This window comes from Cibotium barometz, chromosome 48 (assembly GCF_041138505.1).
Source record: "Cibotium barometz isolate CiBa-2024 chromosome 48, ASM4113850v1, whole genome shotgun sequence".
Taxonomy (NCBI): Eukaryota; Viridiplantae; Streptophyta; class Polypodiopsida; order Cyatheales; family Cibotiaceae; genus Cibotium; species Cibotium barometz.
Genome location: NC_141093.1, coordinates 17,379,238 through 17,399,274, shown reverse-complemented (window position 1 = coordinate 17,399,274; position 20,037 = coordinate 17,379,238). Strand labels below are relative to the sequence as shown.

Sequence of the window (20,037 nt, the reverse complement as noted above, 5' to 3'; positions counted from 1 at the left end):
TTCACACCACTTCTTCCAGAGCTAGTTTGGATTCCCAAACGATATCGATCGATACCACCTAGCTCAGAAAGGGGGGAGCCACATGAAGCTTCTAGCTCCTCATGCCAGGCACACGTTGATATAGACGTTTCTGCACGCTCTACACCTACCCTTGTCAACACCCACCAAGAAACCAATGAGTCTATGTCTCCCCTTGTAAAAGTATCGTCGGAAATCATTTCCTCCGTTCGTTCATGGGAGCGTACACTACCATCTCTGCAATTTGATGTGGCCACAAGGGTCATAAAAAGCTATCTACCCACATCACCACCTATAAACCACTGGACAAATTGGTTCCAAGGGGCTACAACATCATTGCAAAAGATATGATCTACCCAAGGAAGGGGGGAGCATGTACTCACGTTCGACATTCTCTTGCTTCCTCCCTAACCTTCTCCCCTGACATGTAACTCCCAAATTCGAGGGAATGTATATATATAGCTTCATACACAAAAAAGAAAAGAAAAGAAAAACAAAAGAGAGTAAAAGAGCAAGAGCACATTGAGAGAAGAGTTATCCGCATACAATTAGGAACTAGATTGACCTGTCTTCATAAACCTACTGATGCTATATCTGTGTTTGCAGATATGGCAGATGCACGAGCATCACACACTTCATCCAGTCCCACCTTTGGTGAGAGGTATCATTTGTACCTTTCTCAGATATTTCACATGTGCTATCCTGTAATTAGGACCGAATTCGATCATATAGATGTACTAGCCAGAGAGGGAAATGTTGAGGAATTAGAATGGCTAATTTGCCTATTGACCACGACTGAACCCTACTCCGTAGAGGACGTATCCCCGATAGCCCAAGACTTTCCTTTTCCATAGGATGACTATCCTTGCATAGTTACATTCTTGACGAGTTTATGTGGATGGGAAAACGAAGAAGATATATCTGACAATGAATGGACGGATGAAACTCATGGTACTATCGAGGCTGACTTTATTTATTTGGATAATGCGGATAGAGGCTTAGCCTTAGGGATAGAGCCAGAACTCTACAACATCCTCTTACCTTGATCCTCAAGTATTAGTGTGGTGACTGGTAGGTAGGTTAATGTTTTCAAGTTGTTTCTAGTTTTGTGTGCTTAAACGAGTGACTTTGTAACAAAGCTTGAGCTTTTTTACGTGTCTGACTAGCATGTATGCGTATCAGCATATCATCTGTTAGAGGTTCTTCATAGCGCTTCAAGCGGCTACCATTGATGAAGTTAGTCATTGGCTCTCCGTCTAAGGTTTCCAACCTTACTGCACCACTCGCACTTAGCTCGTTGATTACAAATGGACCAAGTCCTCGCATTTTCAGCTTGCGTTTTTGTTTCTTCAATGTGTAAAGCAACACTAGATCACCTCTCTGAAGCGACCTTTCTTTACATGCATATCATGCCAACGCTTTTGGCGTTGTTTTTCAGCATACATGCCAATGACTGCCAATAGCCTGTCTTCATCTAGCCTCTCCAATTCATCGATCCGTGTAGAGAGTTCATGATCCGTCCACTCAAGTTGTTTTGCAACTTGAAGTGTAGGTACAATAAATTCTATCGGAAGGATAGCATCCAATCCAAAAACTAGATTGAAAGGTGTCGTGCCTATGGACGTTTTGTAAGCAATTCGGTAAGCCCATAGAACTGAGTGAAGTTTCTGTTCCCAATCTGTTCTATGTCCCTCAACAATCTTTGTAAGCGCAGTGCAAAGAGTTTTGTTTGTGCTCTCAGCTTGACCATTTGCTTGCGGGTGATAAGGTGCTGACCTCTTATGGATGACCATAAAGTCTTCCAAAAGAAAGGTAATGACTTCATTGATAAAATGCACACCTTGGTCACTCACAATCTCAATAGGTAAACCGTAGCGTGTAAACACATGTTCGTATAAAAACTTTGCAGTGGTCCTAGCATTGTTTTTTACTATGGCTTTTGCTTCTACCCACTTCGTAAGATAATCTGTGGCTACAATGATATACTCAGCATGTGTATGGAGTGCTGGTGGTTTAATCGGCCCCACAAAATCAATTCCCCATTTGGCAAAAGCTCTAACTCCCATAATTGGTCTCAATGGCATGTCCTCATACTTGGTAGGAGGTTTGGCTCTTTGACATTGATCACATCATTTGACATACTCTGTTGCATCATGAAAAAGCGTAGGCCACCATAGTCTTGACCATAGTATAAGTTTGGCAGTTGTTTCTCCACAGAAATGTCCACCCCCAACTCCTGAATGTGCATGAGTCAATACACTAAGGTAGTCACTCTCACAAACACAAGTCCGTAGGTTTCCATCTTTGCCCCTTTTGTACAGCTGGCCTTCAATAATCTGAAAACTCGCTGTTTCTACCTCTATGGCTCTCTTTCTATGCCTAGGCATCTTATCGTCCGTATGACCCTGCGTCAAATACTTCACAATGTACGAACTCCAATTGGGTGTTGTTGAAATATAAAATAGAGTCACATGAGGAATGGGTTTCCTTTGTTGACAAATTTTACAATTTCGTACGTACTCTTCTGTATCAGCATGAAGACTTGGCCACCAATATCCTTCCCACAAAACTCTTTTAATCGTATCCTTTCCAGAGACATGTCTGCCTCCTAAGCTCACGTGGACATATGAGATAATCTCATCATATTGATCAGGGTCAGGGCATACACGGAGTATTCCATCTTTTCCCAATTTATACAATCGTTCAGAAAGAAGCTTATAAGGAGCACAATGCTCTATGGTCATTATCTTTTCATTGGTGGGACTAATGGAGTTAACAAATCCTGTCGTTAAAACTTGAATGATGGGTTCTGCCCACCTTGGTGCTGTCTCAACCAAGAATAGAGTAGCATCAGGAATATCATCATCTACACCAATGGGTGCTTCTCCCAAAGTTATCATGGAAAGATGATCAGCCCGCTGATGCATTTTTCCCTTTTTTACCGCTACTTCAAATTCAAATTCAAGTAGAATAACAAACCAGCGTACAATCCTTCCGGTTTCAAGGATTCTTCAACAATATCCTTCCGTAGCTGTTGTAAATTACATTTTCCTTGTATAGAAACAATTTGTCACCAGTGTTGAAGCTTCATCAATCACTTCAACATCTATGACTTTGTCGTCCATTGCACTTGCGGCTTCTTGATCCATTGGTACCAACTCTCCATTGATGTAACGGGACCTGCTATACGAGAAGGACAAGATAAAAGTTTGAGTTGCAATCATGTACTTCGTCCAGTGCAATGTTACAATGGATATCGTCAAAACTTTACTCAGCCATCCCTCATCAAGAAGTCTTGCTAAGAGGAATGTGTCCAAATCTTTGCAGACAAGCATGGTTCTCGCTATCACCTGAAATAAGGTAAAAAGTTTCACAAACACAGTAATTGGTAGTAGGTGAACAATAATTTTTACTACACGAGTTGGAATGCTCCCTCGTAGGGAGCGTTGCACATCCTTGAAGAGCTTGCTCTTTGCTGACTCCATTGCTGAGGGGTCTGGGATAGGCCAATCCATGTAGTTCCACCCAGCTTGCAAAGGTAGCTCTTCCAAGCGGCCACGATTGTGTTTCTTGTTGAGCAGATGGTAGAAATGATCATAGAAAAAGATTCATGTATCTACAAGGCTTTTGTTGCTCCTTCCCTCATACTGCCGACCAATGTGTGTGTGAACCATATTCATAATTCCAATGATGCACTGAACTAGCTCCCACTCCTTTCTATTGCCGTACATTTTGGGCAACCCCACACACTAGCACTACACTTAGCTCAAGCTTTTAGAAGCTTTTGGCATTGGATTTTGATATCCGTCAAGTTTTGTTGTTTCTATTGTTGTTGTTGTTGTTGTTGTTGTCCGAGTAGTACTGGCTTTCAGTTTTTGACATTGGACTTCTACGTCCATCAATTTAGTCCAGTCAACCATTCAACTTTCCATTTGGCATTGGACTTTTATGTTTGTCAATTCTGTTTGTTTAGCCATTTAGTTACGTTTGTCAGCTTGGCCTAATCAGCAGTTTAGCCTTTGGCTTTCCTCATTCAGCACTTGCACATTGATCATTCGACTTTAGCTTCAGTTGTACTTGATCATTGATCAGCCATTGAATTGCTTACGTCAATGTTTCCCTATTAGCACCTTCGGCTTTTAGCTTTCGGCATTGGACTTTCTTGTCCATCAACTGTTTGAGTCAGCTTTGCCCAATCAGGCCTTCATCATTTGGCTTTCCTTGTTTAACCATTCAGCTTTAGGCATTCCACATTACAGTATTCGACTTCAGTGTTAATCTATTCAGCCATTTTGGCTCACCTTTAAGCATTCGGTGCTTGGCTTATGGAATTCAATGTTCGGCTCTTCGGCTTCCACATTCAGCCATTCGGCTTCAGCACTCAACCATTTAGCCATTTGGCTTCAGGCTTTTCGCATTTCAGCCATTCGGCTTGAGCATTCAACAATCAGCCTTCAGCGCTTAGCATTCGGCATTCAGCTTTTAGTCTTCAGATGTCCGCATTCAGCAGTTGGCCGGGTTTACTTCCTTGATCGAATTTACTCAGTTCAGCCTTTCGTTTTTTATGTAACATTTAACTGTGGCTTCCGCTTCAATAGTAAGCCTTCAGTAGTTAGCTTACAACATTTGGCCGAGTTTACTCCATTGGCAAGGTTTACTGATCAACAATCACCTTTCAGCTTTGGCTCTCTTTATTCTGCATTTAGATTTTAGAATTCTGCCTTCAACATTCAGCATTTGGCTTTCAGCTTCCATCAGCTAATTCAATCTGCCGATTCAACGTCCATCTATCAATCGATTCAAATTCCATCCCACAACTGCAACATTTTTTGTTCATTAGCTAGTTCTGTGTCCGTTTGTTCACTCTGCAGAGTTGAATTTGACTTGACGATTCCACCTTCATCTTTCATCGTGCTTATTGATTCCACATTAGCCTCCATTTTATTGCCACCATGTTAGCTTTCAACCCACTGAACTACTGATTCCACATCATCTTTTAACCTATGAATGCCATGTTAGCTTCTCATCTACTGACTCCACGTCAGCTTCTTATGATTCTATGTCAAATTTTGACCTACAGATTCTGCGTCCCCATTGATCCAACCTATAGATTGCTGATTTGGTAAGTCTGCACATTCACTAAGCAGACATTTGAGGTGCTATAAGTCACTGGAAGCTATTGCTTGTGTCACATATACTTCAGTTTGCCCATTTCTTTGCTGTGTAAAATGTCTGGACAAATCCGTGGGGACACCTTAGCAGTTGAATGCAATGCTTTATCTCCTTCGTGTATATCATTGTCGAATTTTTATTGGTACTTTGATTCAAATGCTACAAAGCACATTACTTCCTGCAAGAAGCTATTTGCCACCTTCTTTGAGAGATGCTCCATCAGGTGGTGTAGCGTTGTGTGCTGTAATACATCCTATGCCATTACAGGCATTAAAAATGTGGAACTAACTTCATGTTGTGAGGACACATGTACTCTTGCTGACACTCTGTACCTAGCATCCGTGAGCATATAATTTCTGTCTTAACACTTGCAAAAGCTAACATGAATATCCAGCTTTCTGACTACTGCTCCATTTGCGACATAACTAATTCCAATGCGCTTCTAATTTCTGGTACATTGTGTAATGGCCTTTACAGGCTTGGCATGTCTAATAGGAATATTGATCCTCATGCTTATGCAATGATTGCTTCCACATCATAGGTTATGCATGATGCTGAGTTCTAGGATGCTTGTTTTGGTCACCATACCTTCACATCACTTATGTAGTTACCGCATCAGAATATAGTTCAGGAGTTTTTCCACCAACTCCCACACAAACTCTTGACATTGTGGACCAATCAAAGGGGGGAATACTTATTCTATGCAGGATTATCAATTAATCTAGGTTCATTTGATGTAGCATTACATGATGCTACTATGCCTACATTGATACTGGCAATGATCCGTACTCTGAATTAGGATTGTTAATTGGTGCTATGCCTGACATTGATCCTAGTGATGATCAGTTCTCAGATGATTATGCTTTCTAGAACTTGTCACATGAGTTATCTCTATGGCAGTTGCATTTGAGAGGGGACACAAGCTATGTATTGCTGTTGTTGGTGATGTATGTGGTCACTTATGCATTGGCCCCTCAATTTTGCTATTGTATGTGATGTTTTATTTACTGCGATGTATTACTTATGCTGAACTAGCGCATTGTTTAAGTTGTCTCACATTTACAGCTCATTGACATGAATGCTAATGGAGTCAGCCTATTACATTGTCTTCAACTTGGTTGCCTTGTCATTATGTATAATTGAGGGTTCTTCTACCTCAATTTGTGTGGGATTATACATCTTATTTACTTTGCCATACTGAGAGGTTGCTTGATACTCTCATGGTCTGGCTAGATGTATGCCTTGCTGCCCCTGATTGACAAATTATTATATTAGCACTTTTGGCAGGGTTTACTAAAATAGCCCGTTTCCATTGCTGATTACACCTTGTAGGCTTGCCCATTGACATAGGTTATTTTTCAGATGTATTGGCACCTTGAAAGCTTATACATTGTTGTTGTCCACAATGCTCACATCCTCTACTTATTACTGACTCAGCTGAGCCTATTTTAGATCTGAATTAGTCTTCTTCTCTGCTCTATTGCTGCTGACAATTAGTCAGCAGCCTCAATTTCCCATATTGCTCTGCTTCCATGGGTCATGCATTCCTTGAAGAGCATGCAGCCATTATGATTTCTTGCTAACAGCAAGACACGAGCTGCCTTTGGACATGCATCTCATTTGGCTGATACAACTCATGTTGCTTCCACATTACCTCATGAGTAATTTTCTCCTTTTGCTGCTTTGGGAGCTAAAATCGAGTTTCAGCCATGCATTGAGTTTTCAACTCTACTGCTGACCCATCAATAGATTCATCAGTTAATTTGCTCGTGACGTTACAACATACATTTGGTGTTTTGGACATTGGGTTTTTGCACTATTTGGGTATCCAATTCATACCAGTTGAGGGGAGCCTCCTACTCAATCAGCTTTTGATGTTGCTCCTTATTAGCACACTATTAGATACCTTCTTCTCTATACCATACCCGTCTTGTGTTCAATATGTAGTGTCACCACTGGAGCATATTTTAGCATTGCCCTAATACTTGGCATTGGTAAGAAGTGAAGAATTCAATCTTCTTTATTCTTGTACGCCTCAAAGTCATTGGGCATGATGATCTGACACTAAGGCATCAGGCAGATAGTGGTCATTGTTTCTAACAACATTGCCTTAATACTTGGCATTCAAAAGAAGTGAAGAATTTAGTCTTCTTTATGCTTGTCTGTCTCAAAGTCATTGGGCATGATGATCTGACACTAAGGCGTCAGATAGTGGTCACTATTTTCAATAGCAACCACTTCAGGTTATGAATCTAAGTACAACAACATTCACAACTATTCAGGTATGTGTTGGCTCCACTGTCTATTGGGGTAGCTCTACATATTAGATAGTCGTCTACTACTTAAAATGGATACGCAGTCGTGGTTGGGGATTTTGAGTTTTTTATGCGTGGATACATCACATTAAGGTGCATTTCAATATGTCAGGAGAGTCTCCATGCAGGAGAGAATGCCTTGACTAATGTGCCTACATAGATCAATGTGGTAGATGCATTTACCTAGTTTTTGCTACACCCTGTACGTTCACACCATTCACACTTTAGGGGGTTTGTTAGCCTAGCAGTCCCTGGTGTGAACAACCCTACACATGGGTACTTTTTACCTTCTTGTGCTAGCAAGGGTTTTTCCCCAGTGTGAACACACTCTTGTGTGTTAGCCACATCAGTGTTGAGATGTCAACCTCAACATGAGCTGACACTCACAACAAGGAACCTGCGTGACCGTTCAACATTTACATCACTGGCGGTTTTGGTACCTGGCACTGTCATATCTTCGCCAGAGTTTCTACACCTGGACTACACTGACAGTCCCCACACCTACTGACTCCACTTTAGCGTGTTTACATTATGTACCGCTTGTATATACTCTAGCTTGTATATACTCTAGTATGTGTGTTAGTCACTTTATCTCTTTTTTAGACCTCTTTTGTTGAAGAAGAATACGAATAGGTTTTCAGCCTCTCACCTTGTGTGTTCTCTTCTAGGGTTTGTGTGTGTGTGTGTGTGTGTGTGTGTGTGTGTGTGTGTGTGTGTGTGTGCTTGTTTACAAGAGCTCAAGCTCCCTTATTCCCTACATCTTTTCAATCAGCCCTAGGGCTAGGGCTATTTGTACTCTTGTACTCCATTTATTCTTTATCATTATCATCGAGTACTTTCCAGCAAGGGTTTTTCCCCAATGTGAACACACTCTTGTGTGTTAGCCACATCAGCCCCAGGGCTAGGGCTATTTGTACTCGTGTAATCCATTCATTCCTTATCATTATCATCAAGTACTTTCCCAATCTCTAGTTCCACCATGACATGCCAAGGAATTCCAGACCACTATATCAGTAACAACCAATCAAATGCAAAAAGTCATAGCATGCAAGAATCCACAAAGTGAAGGCATGGGCCCTTACTAGCACTTTCCTTATGTGTATGATTATAACTCTAGGAGATGAGGCCTTGCATTAAGAATTACTATGCCGATGCCACACCACATGCAGTCTCAACAAGCTCCCTGTATGCACAAATAGTTGGTGGCCACTTTTACAACTCTAGGACAAAGTGTTGTAGATGTGTTTTGCAGGTTGTGGATATAATGTATGTAAAGCTCATACATTGTATGCACTCTAACTATGGTGTATATATTTTTTTAGATGTTGAGATAATAGTTTGCCTTGATGTCTTAATCTTGTTGATGATATATATTAATGATATTATACAAGTAGGATTTCATGTGGTGGGGAAACTTGATGTTGAGATAATAGTTTGCCTTGATGTCTTAATCTTGTTGATGATATATATTAACGATATTATACAAGTAGGATTTCATGTGGTGGGGAAACTTAGAACAAGTACACTCACTAATTGTGTGTGTGTGTGTGTGTGTGTGTATAAATATATCTCTATATATGTTTTGCTAAATAATCTTGGTAATCATATATGAAACCTATCTATATTCAATAATAATGTGTAATCCTAGGTGCAATAAAAGCTCACTAAAATTTTTATGAAGCTCTCATGACCCCATTGCTGCTAAAAAATCACCCCCTTAATAAGAGGAATTTTAAATGAAGCTCATGATAGCCTTATAATAGGGCACCCCGGCTATGTGAAGACTTTCATAGCACTAAAGAAAAAGTCTCTTTTGGCCTAAGCTTAAGAGAGATGTATTGCAATATTTTTGTTCTTAGTCCGCCAGAAGATAAAGGCCAAAAGGATAAAAATGCCAGCAAAGTTGCATCCCCTAGATGTTCCGCAAGAATGCATAAGCATGGACTTCATTGCGAGATATTGCCTTTAGTTAATGCTGGATATGACTCTATCTTAGTGGTGGTAGATCGATTGACAAAGGTCACTTATCCGATTTTAGTAAAGAAGACTTATTTAACTCTTGATGTTGCTAATGTCGTTTGAAGGAAATATTCAGACTTCATGGATTGTCAAAAAGGATTTTCAGTGATCGAGATGCAAAGTTTACATCCCATTTTTGGATTGCTTTCTTCAAAGTTGTGGGAACCTCTCTAGATCTCAATACTCTCTATTACCCAGAGAAGACCGATGGCCAGACCAAGAGAGTGAAGCAAGTAATTGAAGATATCCTTTGAGCCTTTTATGGACGAGAGCCCAAAAAAAGGATGAACTATCTTCATTTGGTAGAATTTGCCTATAATGCATCTCATCATTCAAAGCATAGGAATAAGTCCATTCAAGGTATTTCACGAACAAGATTGTGTAACACCTTTGAATTGGTCCAACCCACTAATCAAAATGGAAATATCGAAGAAGTTAGATGGTTAGATGCAGCCCATAAAGAAAGATATCAAAGCTACTCAGGAGAGATAAAAGCAATATGTTCATACTTCTATAGAGAGTTTGAAGAAGGTGATTTGATTTTTCTTACCCAAGAGAATTTCTCTTTCCTTGGGAAAGTACAAGAAGCTATCACCTTGATATTACGGACCTTATGTAATTATAAGGAAAATTGGAGATCCGGCTTATGAGTTTCCGCTTTCTCCATACTTAAAGATCCACGATGTTTTTCATGTGAGGTTATTTGAAGAAGCATGTACCATATCCGAGTTATATATTAGATGATGAGTAGGTTGCCTTTCCCGCTCAAGGACAAGTGGAATTGGAACCTGAAGAAGTTCTAAACATTATAATAAATGCTCCTTAGGAGTAGAATCTTAAAAGAGTATCTGGTTAAATGGAAGTTCTTCTCACGGTTGAAGATGCTACCTGGGAAAAGGAAGAAGATATAATAAGAGATTATCCCCAATTCGTGAGATGAGAACATCACAGATTTTCAAGTGGGGGAGAATATAAGATCGCTCTCAGTATACATCGAGATCTACACGGGTACCTACAAAACCAGTGTATTTATTCTAGTGAGAAAAAATTGCATCACCATAAATTTTGTACCCCTCCCTGGTCCAATATAGCTTGGATGCTTAGATATCTCACACCAAGAGATAATCTATCTAGATTTGACCAAATTTCATACATATCGTTGCATATCCAAGCTAGTGCACTTTACAAAACTCCAATTCTATGGAGATTTTGTGAGTTAGTGAGGATGGTCTCTTTGAGCGGGCTAGTTGCCTGCACAAACACGTCTCGTACCATGAGGATTTCCATGGCCTTTGATTGAAACGGGGAGAGCAGAGGGCATACCAGGTGAGGATCACATATTACTTTTTGATTGAAATGGTGAGTGCAGAGGGCTTACCACATGAGGAGCACATATGCAAATTATGCACATTGAGGGAGATAGAAATAGAAATGAGGAGTACTACATTCACTGGAATGGGTGTCAATAGCTTTTTGGTGTGAAGTGTTCAATAGTAGAGTCTGAACCAGGCCTTAATAAATGTTGATACATCTTTGCCATCATATGGAGCATATGTGGTGCATTGTCTAGGCTATGATATTATGAATACTCATCTCATCTCATGTCTTGGATGGGGCTCAATGGGCACTCGTATTAACATAAAAACATTACAAAAGCCTTTCTCATGTAAGGTTATCTGGACATGTTCTTGCTAGAACTTCCATTGTGTTGGTACAAGGTACTTATATGCATGTGTGAGGATGCTCACATCATATCACCTCATAGATGGTTGTTTCTTTACCATAGCTTTGAATTTCTTAGCTTGGTATCTATGGTTGTGACCATGCTAATAAAGAACCCCTAAACTCCCTTGAACAACCTAAGGACCATGCTAATAAATACAAAAGAAATATAGCAAACCAATCATGATTGAAATTGCACCATGTGTTAGTAAAGGGCTTTCATCATCTACTTATGTATGTGCAAAGATGCTCACATCATTTTACCTCTTAGAAGGTTGTTCTCTACACGGTAGTAGAAGGCTTTCATAATCTACTGATGTATGTGCAAAGATGCTCACATCATTTCACTTCTTAGATGGTTGTTTCTCTGTACCATAGCTTTTCCTCATCACATTCAGCTTTCAAAGTACATTTAGAGCTTTACTCTGGACATGACTATCATCAAGATGAAGAATATCCTTCTTTTTTGAGACATTGTTGGCTTGGCACATCTACAAACCTTGGATCTCTATTGTGCCTGTATAAATCCTTCTACTAGGTCAGAAGACCTAATGAGCAACAGCTCTTTAACCATCCCTTTTAAATTTAATCATGGACTTTAAAGGAGATTTCTCCTTATGACAGTTCCAAAGAAAGATAAAGCAAGCCCTGATTTTCCTAAGAGCCATGAGAAATCAAAAGAAATCTAACACCGTGGATCTCAAACACAAAAGATTACTATCAAATGACCGCGAATCAGATGGCAAATTTCGTTATTTTAGAACTTAAGCAATCTCTCGAAGCTAAGCATCTCAATTGCAAAGAAACCTTTCAAACAAATTTGTGCAAACCACAATTTTTATGGCTTTGCTTTTTAGCTATAGAGTGAGAAAATCAACTATAACTCTGTATTTGCAAACTTTATCTTTTTAGGCACCATTGTTTAAATGTAAAACCATTTTGGATGCTATTGAAATATTGATTCTTTAGTGGGGCATGTAATTAAAGAGAGCTAGTGATGCTTAGATTTACAGAGCACCTTGTAGGCAAAGTAGCCTAAGTGATTGTGACTTGGTTTGCCAAACAGCAGGTCCCTCCTGAAAAACACACCAATCCATCGATTTTGTGTACACATGCACTGTCAATACTCCCAGCAGGCAGATGTATGGTGTACAGTTCTATAGCAACAAACATTGCCATTAAGCTTTTTTATGTAGAATCGAAAAAGCTTATTTGATTAATGTTACAAATTGTAGGAATTAAGAAATAATGGTAAAGCTGGTTTGTTGCCCTCCTCTACATCCATATCCACAAATCTGGCAACTGCAAGGGCTCCGTCACGTGTGGCAGCTCCCTGCTCAACTGCTCAAGCGTGAGGGGGAGCAGCAGCAGCGCACAGGTCACTGTTCACAAAGACCCATATCTTTGCTACACTAGGCCCTCCCCTCCGCAACCTGCATACGCTTTCATCTCAGATGAAGAACTAAACTGTACACGATCATGTCACCACATAGAATCATACGCATTGGTTGAGAAGGGCTCCCAAGCGAGCTCGCTTTTTGAGTTTGCACAAAGGAAGTGCCTTGCTGCTTCGTCGTCAATCAGTGTGGCGGAGGCTTCATTCACAAAGAGTCCATCTGTTAGGAGGGAAAAGCCGCCTGCATATTGGGCGCCTTCAACAACACCCCCGGGTCTTGACCTTCTCCCGACCCAGGCCAAATCTTGAGAGAACGAGAAGCTTGCATCCGAGTCAGGATCCATGGAGCATAAGTCTCCAGCTACTACTGCTCCTTTCTCGTCATTGGTTGCTTGAAGCAGCTCAGCGTCGGCGGCCTGGGCGCCTGTCCGAGGTGGGAGAGCAAGCATGGGCAGACAAGGGAGTGGAGAGCTCATGCAATGTGCATTCGGATCTGAACCCACATCTGCAAGCTCATCCATGGTAGCTTCCTCCAACCCACAAGATTGTGAAGCCAGAAGCTCTTGGGCTTTCTCCAGAACTGACTGCAGGTACCTTCCCTGTGCCTCCATGCGCATCTGAAGGCGCCTCTGTACCTGTGCCACCCAAACAGCTGTTTCAGAAGAGAGCAAAAACCTTAGTTCAAACTGAGCAGTATGCACTATGAATGATTGCTGTGATATGTTTGCGTGATAGTGTAGAGACCCTGGATTTTTACCTCAAGCTGTTCCTGCAGCTTCTTCTGCACCTCCATCTGTTGTCGCAAAGCGTCTGCAATCTCTATAGACCTGCGCATCACAGCAACCTCTTTTCATGATGCCAACTAGGTGTACAGGTAGCACAAATGCAAATTGTCAGCACAGGAGTGCCCGTGGCATTAGTTAGAAACCTATACTCACTCCTTCTGATTCTTTGAGGCTTCCATATCATCTGTTGATGACTGTTCATCTGAAAAAAGTCCAGCCACATCATTTCAACAAGATTCTAGTGTACACACATACTAGATAAAAAAGACCAAGAAAAAATACTTACGCTCTTTGCATCCATCTGCCGTGTTTGCATCCCGCTGAGGTTGTTTCCCAAGCCTGTATTTCTGGAGAGGGCATAATCAGGCAGTTTCAAACTTAGAAACACATTGAAATGCAACAAAACCCTCTTCAAAAAAGACTGATAGGTGCTAATACTTGCCTGCAGATGACTTTTTAAATGGTACAAGGTAAGCCCTTTCACATTCATAACCTTCATCAAGGACTTTGGAGTTGCTTCTGCAAACAGAAAGCCAGCGCACATAGCATCAGAAAAAACCTTTATTTCCCGATGGGGTTCATGTGAAACCTTATCTTATTATGTTACAAGGTGTAACCCCAGATGCTCATGTTAGAGAAAATGGAGACACTAGTAGGTCATATCCTGTAGCTACACAAAGAAACTTGAAATCTTTACTTGGAGTAACCAACTTGATAAAGCCCTGAATGATTAAAAGTAGAAGGTGTGTATACCATGTACTCTTTCACTTTCAAGACGTGACCAGTGCATATGCATCATCCCTCTCTCTCTCTCTCTCTCTCTCTCTCTCAGAGTTGACTGACAGGTACTCTATCAGCTCATGTGACATCGGAGGGGACAAAAATCCCGGATGAGACACTTGAGCCTGTCACCAAGACTTGCTGGCTCCTCATACACTTGGAATCCCCAGGTGGCAGGGATCAGGCACAAGGGAGGATGAGGGTCCTCAGGAGGGCAATTTGTGGTAAAATCTGGGTCATGGGTTGTTTTCAAACATCTTTCATTACTCATGCTTAGGGAGTGTGCATTCTCTCTTATTTGCGTTCTTTTTCAATCGCAGCTTCACAGTTGTCTGTTGCGATGGGTTAGTCCCTTCAGAGATCCAGACACGCCCATCCCCAAGATCCCGTCCATCCTCTCGTCAGTTCCAGATCGGGGAGATCCTTCAGCACCAAAGAGCAGCACCTTCCCAGGCATTGGACATCACCTCCCTATATATGATGTCATCAAGGAGGATGCCACATGATCTTTGGTGATACATGAGGTTTTTGTGCCGACCCCATTGTACACACAGAGGGTCACTGGTCCTGTTTTTTTTTAGCAGTACGTTTCTTTTCTCATGTCGTTGACATGCAGATTACTCATGGATCATATGTAACATCTTTTGGTCTCATAGACCTTTTAGATGTTACACACACGCGTGCGTGCACACACAGCGGCATGGGCATCAATATATATGCATGCACCAGCGATATATGATTCATAAGAAGCTAAACTCAGGAAAAGCAAACACCAATTAATCAGGTTAATTATTGCTTTGGAAGATAAAATTCAGGTGAAAGCCTATGGAAAACATTGGATCTAAATCTAAGCGATCAGGTTAAGAATCACTAACTAATAATTTGTCTGCATCATCAACAAAAAACTCCACTTGCAGTGTAAATTCATTGGATTAAACCCATCAAGTTAAGAGGCTTCCAGAATTAAAAACTTCTTAAAATTGAAATGATGAGGTTAAGAAGGCATGGCTTACTGTCTGCGCCTCCCAGCTGTGTTACTGCATTGACAAAGCGGTCATGCAGCTCCGGAGTCCAGCGAAGCCGCGGCTTCGGATCAGTGGAGGCCACTATACTGACGTCCCCTGGAAGATTAGTCCCAGATAAAGATAGCTGTTTCTGCTGCTGCTGCTGCTGAGAATTAGGGTTTGTACCATCTGATGGCAATGTCATGCTAGGGTTTCCGTACTGTGGCTGGTACATCTTCACATAGAAAAAATTAGGGCTCAAAGACATAAATATTAGAGTTTTGAAATACAATGCTTACATAGAAAAAATAGGGTTTCAAAACAAAGAAAAACTAGGGTTGCAAAAAGACGTTTACACAGAAAGATTGGGGTTTCAACAAAAAAAAAAATGTTTCCACAGGAAAACTAGGGTTTCCAAATGAAAGGAAAACTAGGGCCTCAATGAACTCCACACAGGCGAATTAGGGTTTGAGAGAGTCCCACAAATCAAACTAGTTTCCATTTGAAAACTAGGGCTTCCAAATGAAAATTCATGTGGGGAAAATTAGGGCCTCAATGAGCGAATTAGGGTTTCAGATAGTCCCACAAATCAAAATTAAGGTTTATCAAAAGCTGAAACATATCACACCTTACATATAGTTATCAGGGTTATAGCTCAAACTAGAACAGGTAACTGCAAGGGCAAGTATGAACCAGACATACTAAAATAAAGGTTTAGCAGAAGTCACAAAATTTGGTAAGGATAAGCAAAGGCAAACATTACCATACAAGTCAAAATTAGGGTTTAGCAGAAGCCAGAACAAATCACAAGGGCAAGATGAAGCCAAAACAAATCACTACAGGGCATTGCCCTGCATACCAGAATAAGCAAAGGCAAACATTACTATACAAGTCAAAATTAGGGTTTAGCAGAAGCCAGAACAAGGGCAAGATGAAGCCGAAACAAATCACTACAGGGCATTGCCCTGCATACCAGAATTAGCGTTTTGAAGAAACTAAAACAGATTACCACTATCTTTCGTTAGAACCCACTGCCATTATGGCCATGGAAGTAGGGTTTTCCAAGACGCTAAAACACGTTAATCGTACTTATAAATCCATTACGATTTTCCAGAAGTCTAGAATCCAATTATACTTTGCAGGAGCTACAACAGATCAACATACTACTAATTAGAAGGGTTTTGAGAAGATTAAAAAAAAGATTAATACAGATATAGTGACCGCTTAGATGAAACCAGAACAGATAACAAAGCCAAGATTAACAAATTCTAGCACATAATCAACAGTAATTAACGAGCTCTAGCGATTGAAAGCAGAGACGAGAAGAAAGCTAAGGGGAAAAGAAAAGGAGCAGCTAAAAGCAAACCTTGTCAGGGGAGTTCTCAGTTGACAGGGAGAAATGAGCCCTGCAGATTGCTTAGTAATGCATGAAAGCTTGCAGAGCCCATCTACTTGGTGTACCTGAGAGATGTCCCTCAGTTAGGAAACACACAGAATGGATTGAGTGTGATGGTGAGCACCACTACTACTACTACTACTACTACTACAAAACTAGTAGTAGGTGCTTGTTTGTTTGCTTGCTTGAAAAAGCACTGAATTATTGAATTATTAAGTAGGTTTGCAAAGAAGGTAAAGGTCCATGTGGGAGTCAAAGCCTCCCTCTCTTTTCTTTTTGAGCCCCTTTTCACTTTCGAGTTCCATGTCTTGAAGGTACCTAATGTCTTGCCCTCCTCTGTGTAAGGTTATGAAAATTACTAGTAAAATATTTTGAAAGAAAAAGAGAGATGGACAATGCCATCTTGTCCTCATGGCACTCTCAACCACACGTGCGCACCATAACACTCCGTATACCATCGTTTTCTTGGCCCCCCCTCAAGGACCCACATATTACTAGGTAAGGAAATGGAGAGAAACTTGCATCACCCACCATGCCAACTCGTCCTCATCCCATCTTTCTACATCATGGCATTGTGACTTAAAGTTTAGACCTTATATGATAGCAATTATATAAGAAGTGTCCATCTCTGTATGTGTGGGTGTGTGTGCGTGCATGTGCATGTGCATGTGCATGCGTGTGTAGCATTGGCATGTTTACACATGTGTGTGTGTGTGTCCTTGAGCTCACATGTATGCTTCTATGCATGTCATACAAGGATAGAAGGAGAGAGTTTTGACATGACTACACAATTTTATGGAGTTCTCTCTATTGTATAGAGGGGCATCCAACCTATTGGGTGCAATATCAAGAAAACGTATAAAGTACAAGTATGAAGATCATGGTGAAATGATCATGCATGCATGCAAGGAGCCCCACTATGAAAAGGAGGGGAAGGGGGACCTTGCGTATTAAACCAGGAGAGCCCCATAGTCATACACTTTCCACCTATGGGCCTCAATAATAATTTTCTACTCACTTTACTATTGCATTACCCAAGCCCCACTAAGCACTTCAGTATCTACTAGATAAAAAAAAGTAGAATAATGAAACAACTTGCCAAGGAAAAAAAATTGATGAAGAGAAGAATGCATATATGAAGCAAGGCAAGCGTGACAAATCCTTCTTTGAATATCTAATAAAACAAATCATAGACTTTGATCATGAAATTATTAATAGAAGCATTCAAGATCATAGACTTTGATAGTGAAAGTGAATTTTTTTAATTTATAAAAGCATTCAAGATCATCATGCCACTATGCAAAAAAGTCCACCTATGTTATCGCCATACAACAATGTATGCATGAGGGTGTGCATGTGAGCATGAGAGAGAAAAAGAGAGAGAGAGAGAGAGAGAGAGAGAGAGAGAGAGAGAGAATGTTGCTAATAAATGGACACACAATCCCATCAAACTTGACCTTCTATAATGTGTCCTTCTCATTCTACCTTTCTTTACATGTTGTACCTCCTTTCTTGCCTCCATTACCAATGTCAACTCTCACCTTCTCACGTCCAACCCAACCCAACTTCTTACCCACCAAAATGTCACTCCTCCCCTTTCCATTGTATATGGGATCCACTTGCATATGGCAAACATTAGCATGGCAAGTATGACAACAACCCAACCAATGTCACTATCACATGCATTGGTGCCATTTACGTGAGTTATGTTGAAGCCATGTGATAACGTAAGCCCCTAAATTAGTTTAAGTTATAAAAAAGTGTTTATAATGTGAAAGCCAAGTAGATATTTAATCTTCTTTATTGGTTGCATTCAAAAGCTTTCAAAAACAACATTTGAAAGTTGGTGTTTGACAAGTGCCTGATTATCTATCTTTCTGAAGTAGGCATAGTTTTAAGTAGTGTCCTATTAAAGTATTGTTGAGACTACTCTTATTGGAGTCCCATAGAGATCTTTCAATTATGTACTATGTGCTTCCACTACATAAGATTTATAATTGAAAAAAACGTATTTCTCAAGTAATTTCCACCTATTGCCAAATGTGCAAGATGGAGTAGGTGTGCCGCCCATACTTATTAAAAAGGATTTGTGCCAATGGCACAAAGGAAGGGGTCCTTGATATACATGGAATTTTTTTAAAAACATTTGTTAAAGAGAGAAGCCATTACTATAAGTAAAGATTATATTAATCTTACAATTCATTTTCTCAATATTTTTGTATGGCTAGTAAGGAACTAACCATGAATGATGAGCTCACAAATGCACCATTGTTTGGAAAAAGCAAAAAAAAGTCCAAGGATTTCCCATTATACAAGATAGATTATCAAAATGGGTCACAAAAGTCCTAGAATATCTATCTAATGGGCTGCATAATCCAAATGTTGTCACAAGAAAATGTAGCCAAAAAAACTAATTAGAAAGAAAACCCTATATTAAATCATTGTGAGATAGCAAGGATTGGACTTTTGCAAATGCATTGAGAAAGTTGAGTGGTACAATTGTTAATTGAGGGCACTACTTAGAGACACTTTGGTGTAGATATGATAGGTTGAAAGGTGTAACACACATAGGTCTATGATGACCAGCCTTGTTCAAAGGTGAATCAAAATATTACAGAACCTATAATGTATGCCAAGAAAGAGTAATGATATTAAATCTTTATTATTCCATATTATCTAAAAATTTGGGGAATGACTTTGTGAAGCTAATACAACCAGCCACATAAGGAATAAATTACCATATAAATTTATGTAGTTAATATTCGAGTGGTGTAGATATGATAGGTTGAAAGGTGTAACACACATAGGTCTATGATGACCAGCCTTGTTCAAAGGTGAATCAAAATATTACAGAACCTATAATGTATGCCAAGAAAGAGTAATGATATTAAATCTTTATTATTCCATATTATCTAAAAATTTGGGGAATGACTTTGTGAAGCTAAGACAACCAGCCACATAAGGAATAAATTACCATATAAATTTATGTAGTTAATATTCGAGTGGTTATAAGAAAGCATGTAACATTGTTCTCAGCACCACACTGAGGTCAAACGAGTTAGAAACCCATTTGGGCCAAAGCCTGAATTTTTTGTTTCCCTTGTTCATGTCCTTGTTTAAATTCATGTAAAACCACCTTAGAACCCATTATACGATAGATAATATCATTCCGTCACTATTTCAATCTGTCTATATAGCCAAGTTGTATGACAAAAGTTGAGAACCTTTCGTCACTTGTGTGAGAAATCTTTTGAAATCTTTGACATTGTCTATATGGAATTCTTAAACACTATTTAAACCTTTGAACATGCATGTCCTAGAGATCATCTATATGACTAAAATAATATTACGATATCACCATCATGCTATGAGAAAACCTTTTCTTATGTTGACTTATCATGCCATGAGAAAACTCTTTCCGAAATTCTAT

At 40.0% G+C, this 20,037-nt stretch overlaps 1 protein-coding gene across 5 annotated transcripts; it reads right to left on the bottom strand.

Moving 5' to 3' along the window:
* Nucleotides 1–12,268: 12,268 nt before the first annotated feature.
* LOC147610892 (protein PHR1-LIKE 3-like) lies at nt 12,269–16,794 on the bottom strand. 5 transcript variants are annotated; one of them, XM_086785558.1, is made up of 7 exons: nt 16,578–16,794; nt 15,221–15,446; nt 13,870–13,946; nt 13,714–13,774; nt 13,581–13,629; nt 13,400–13,469; nt 12,269–13,277 (listed from the first exon to the last, which is right to left on the bottom strand). In XM_086785558.1, the coding sequence occupies exons 2-7, from the start codon at nt 15,444–15,446 to the stop codon at nt 12,729–12,731; spliced, it is 1,032 nt and encodes a 343-aa protein (XP_086641684.1). In that variant the 5' UTR covers nt 16,578–16,794; the 3' UTR covers nt 12,269–12,728. The 5 variants fall into 5 exon arrangements, with proteins under 5 accessions (XP_086641684.1, XP_086641687.1, XP_086641685.1 ...); XM_086785561.1 differs by having other exon boundaries at nt 15,221–15,437; XM_086785559.1 differs by lacking the exon at nt 16,578–16,794 and adding an exon at nt 16,221–16,361.
* Nucleotides 16,795–20,037: the final 3,243 nt, after the last annotated feature.

Excerpts from the sequence above, each read along its gene's own strand:
- LOC147610892 (XM_086785557.1), bottom strand. The coding sequence starts at position 15,479 with ATGTCTTTGAGCCCTAATTTTTTCTATGTGAAGATGTACCAGCCACAG. Across the intron at positions 13,775-13,869 it reads ATTTAAAAAGTCATCTGCAG|AAATACAGGCTTGGGAAACA; the intron begins GCAAGTATTAGC and ends TGCCCTCTCCAG. Across the intron at positions 13,470-13,580 it reads GCCTCAAAGAATCAGAAGGA|GTCTATAGAGATTGCAGACG; the intron begins GTGAGTATAGGT and ends TGTGATGCGCAG.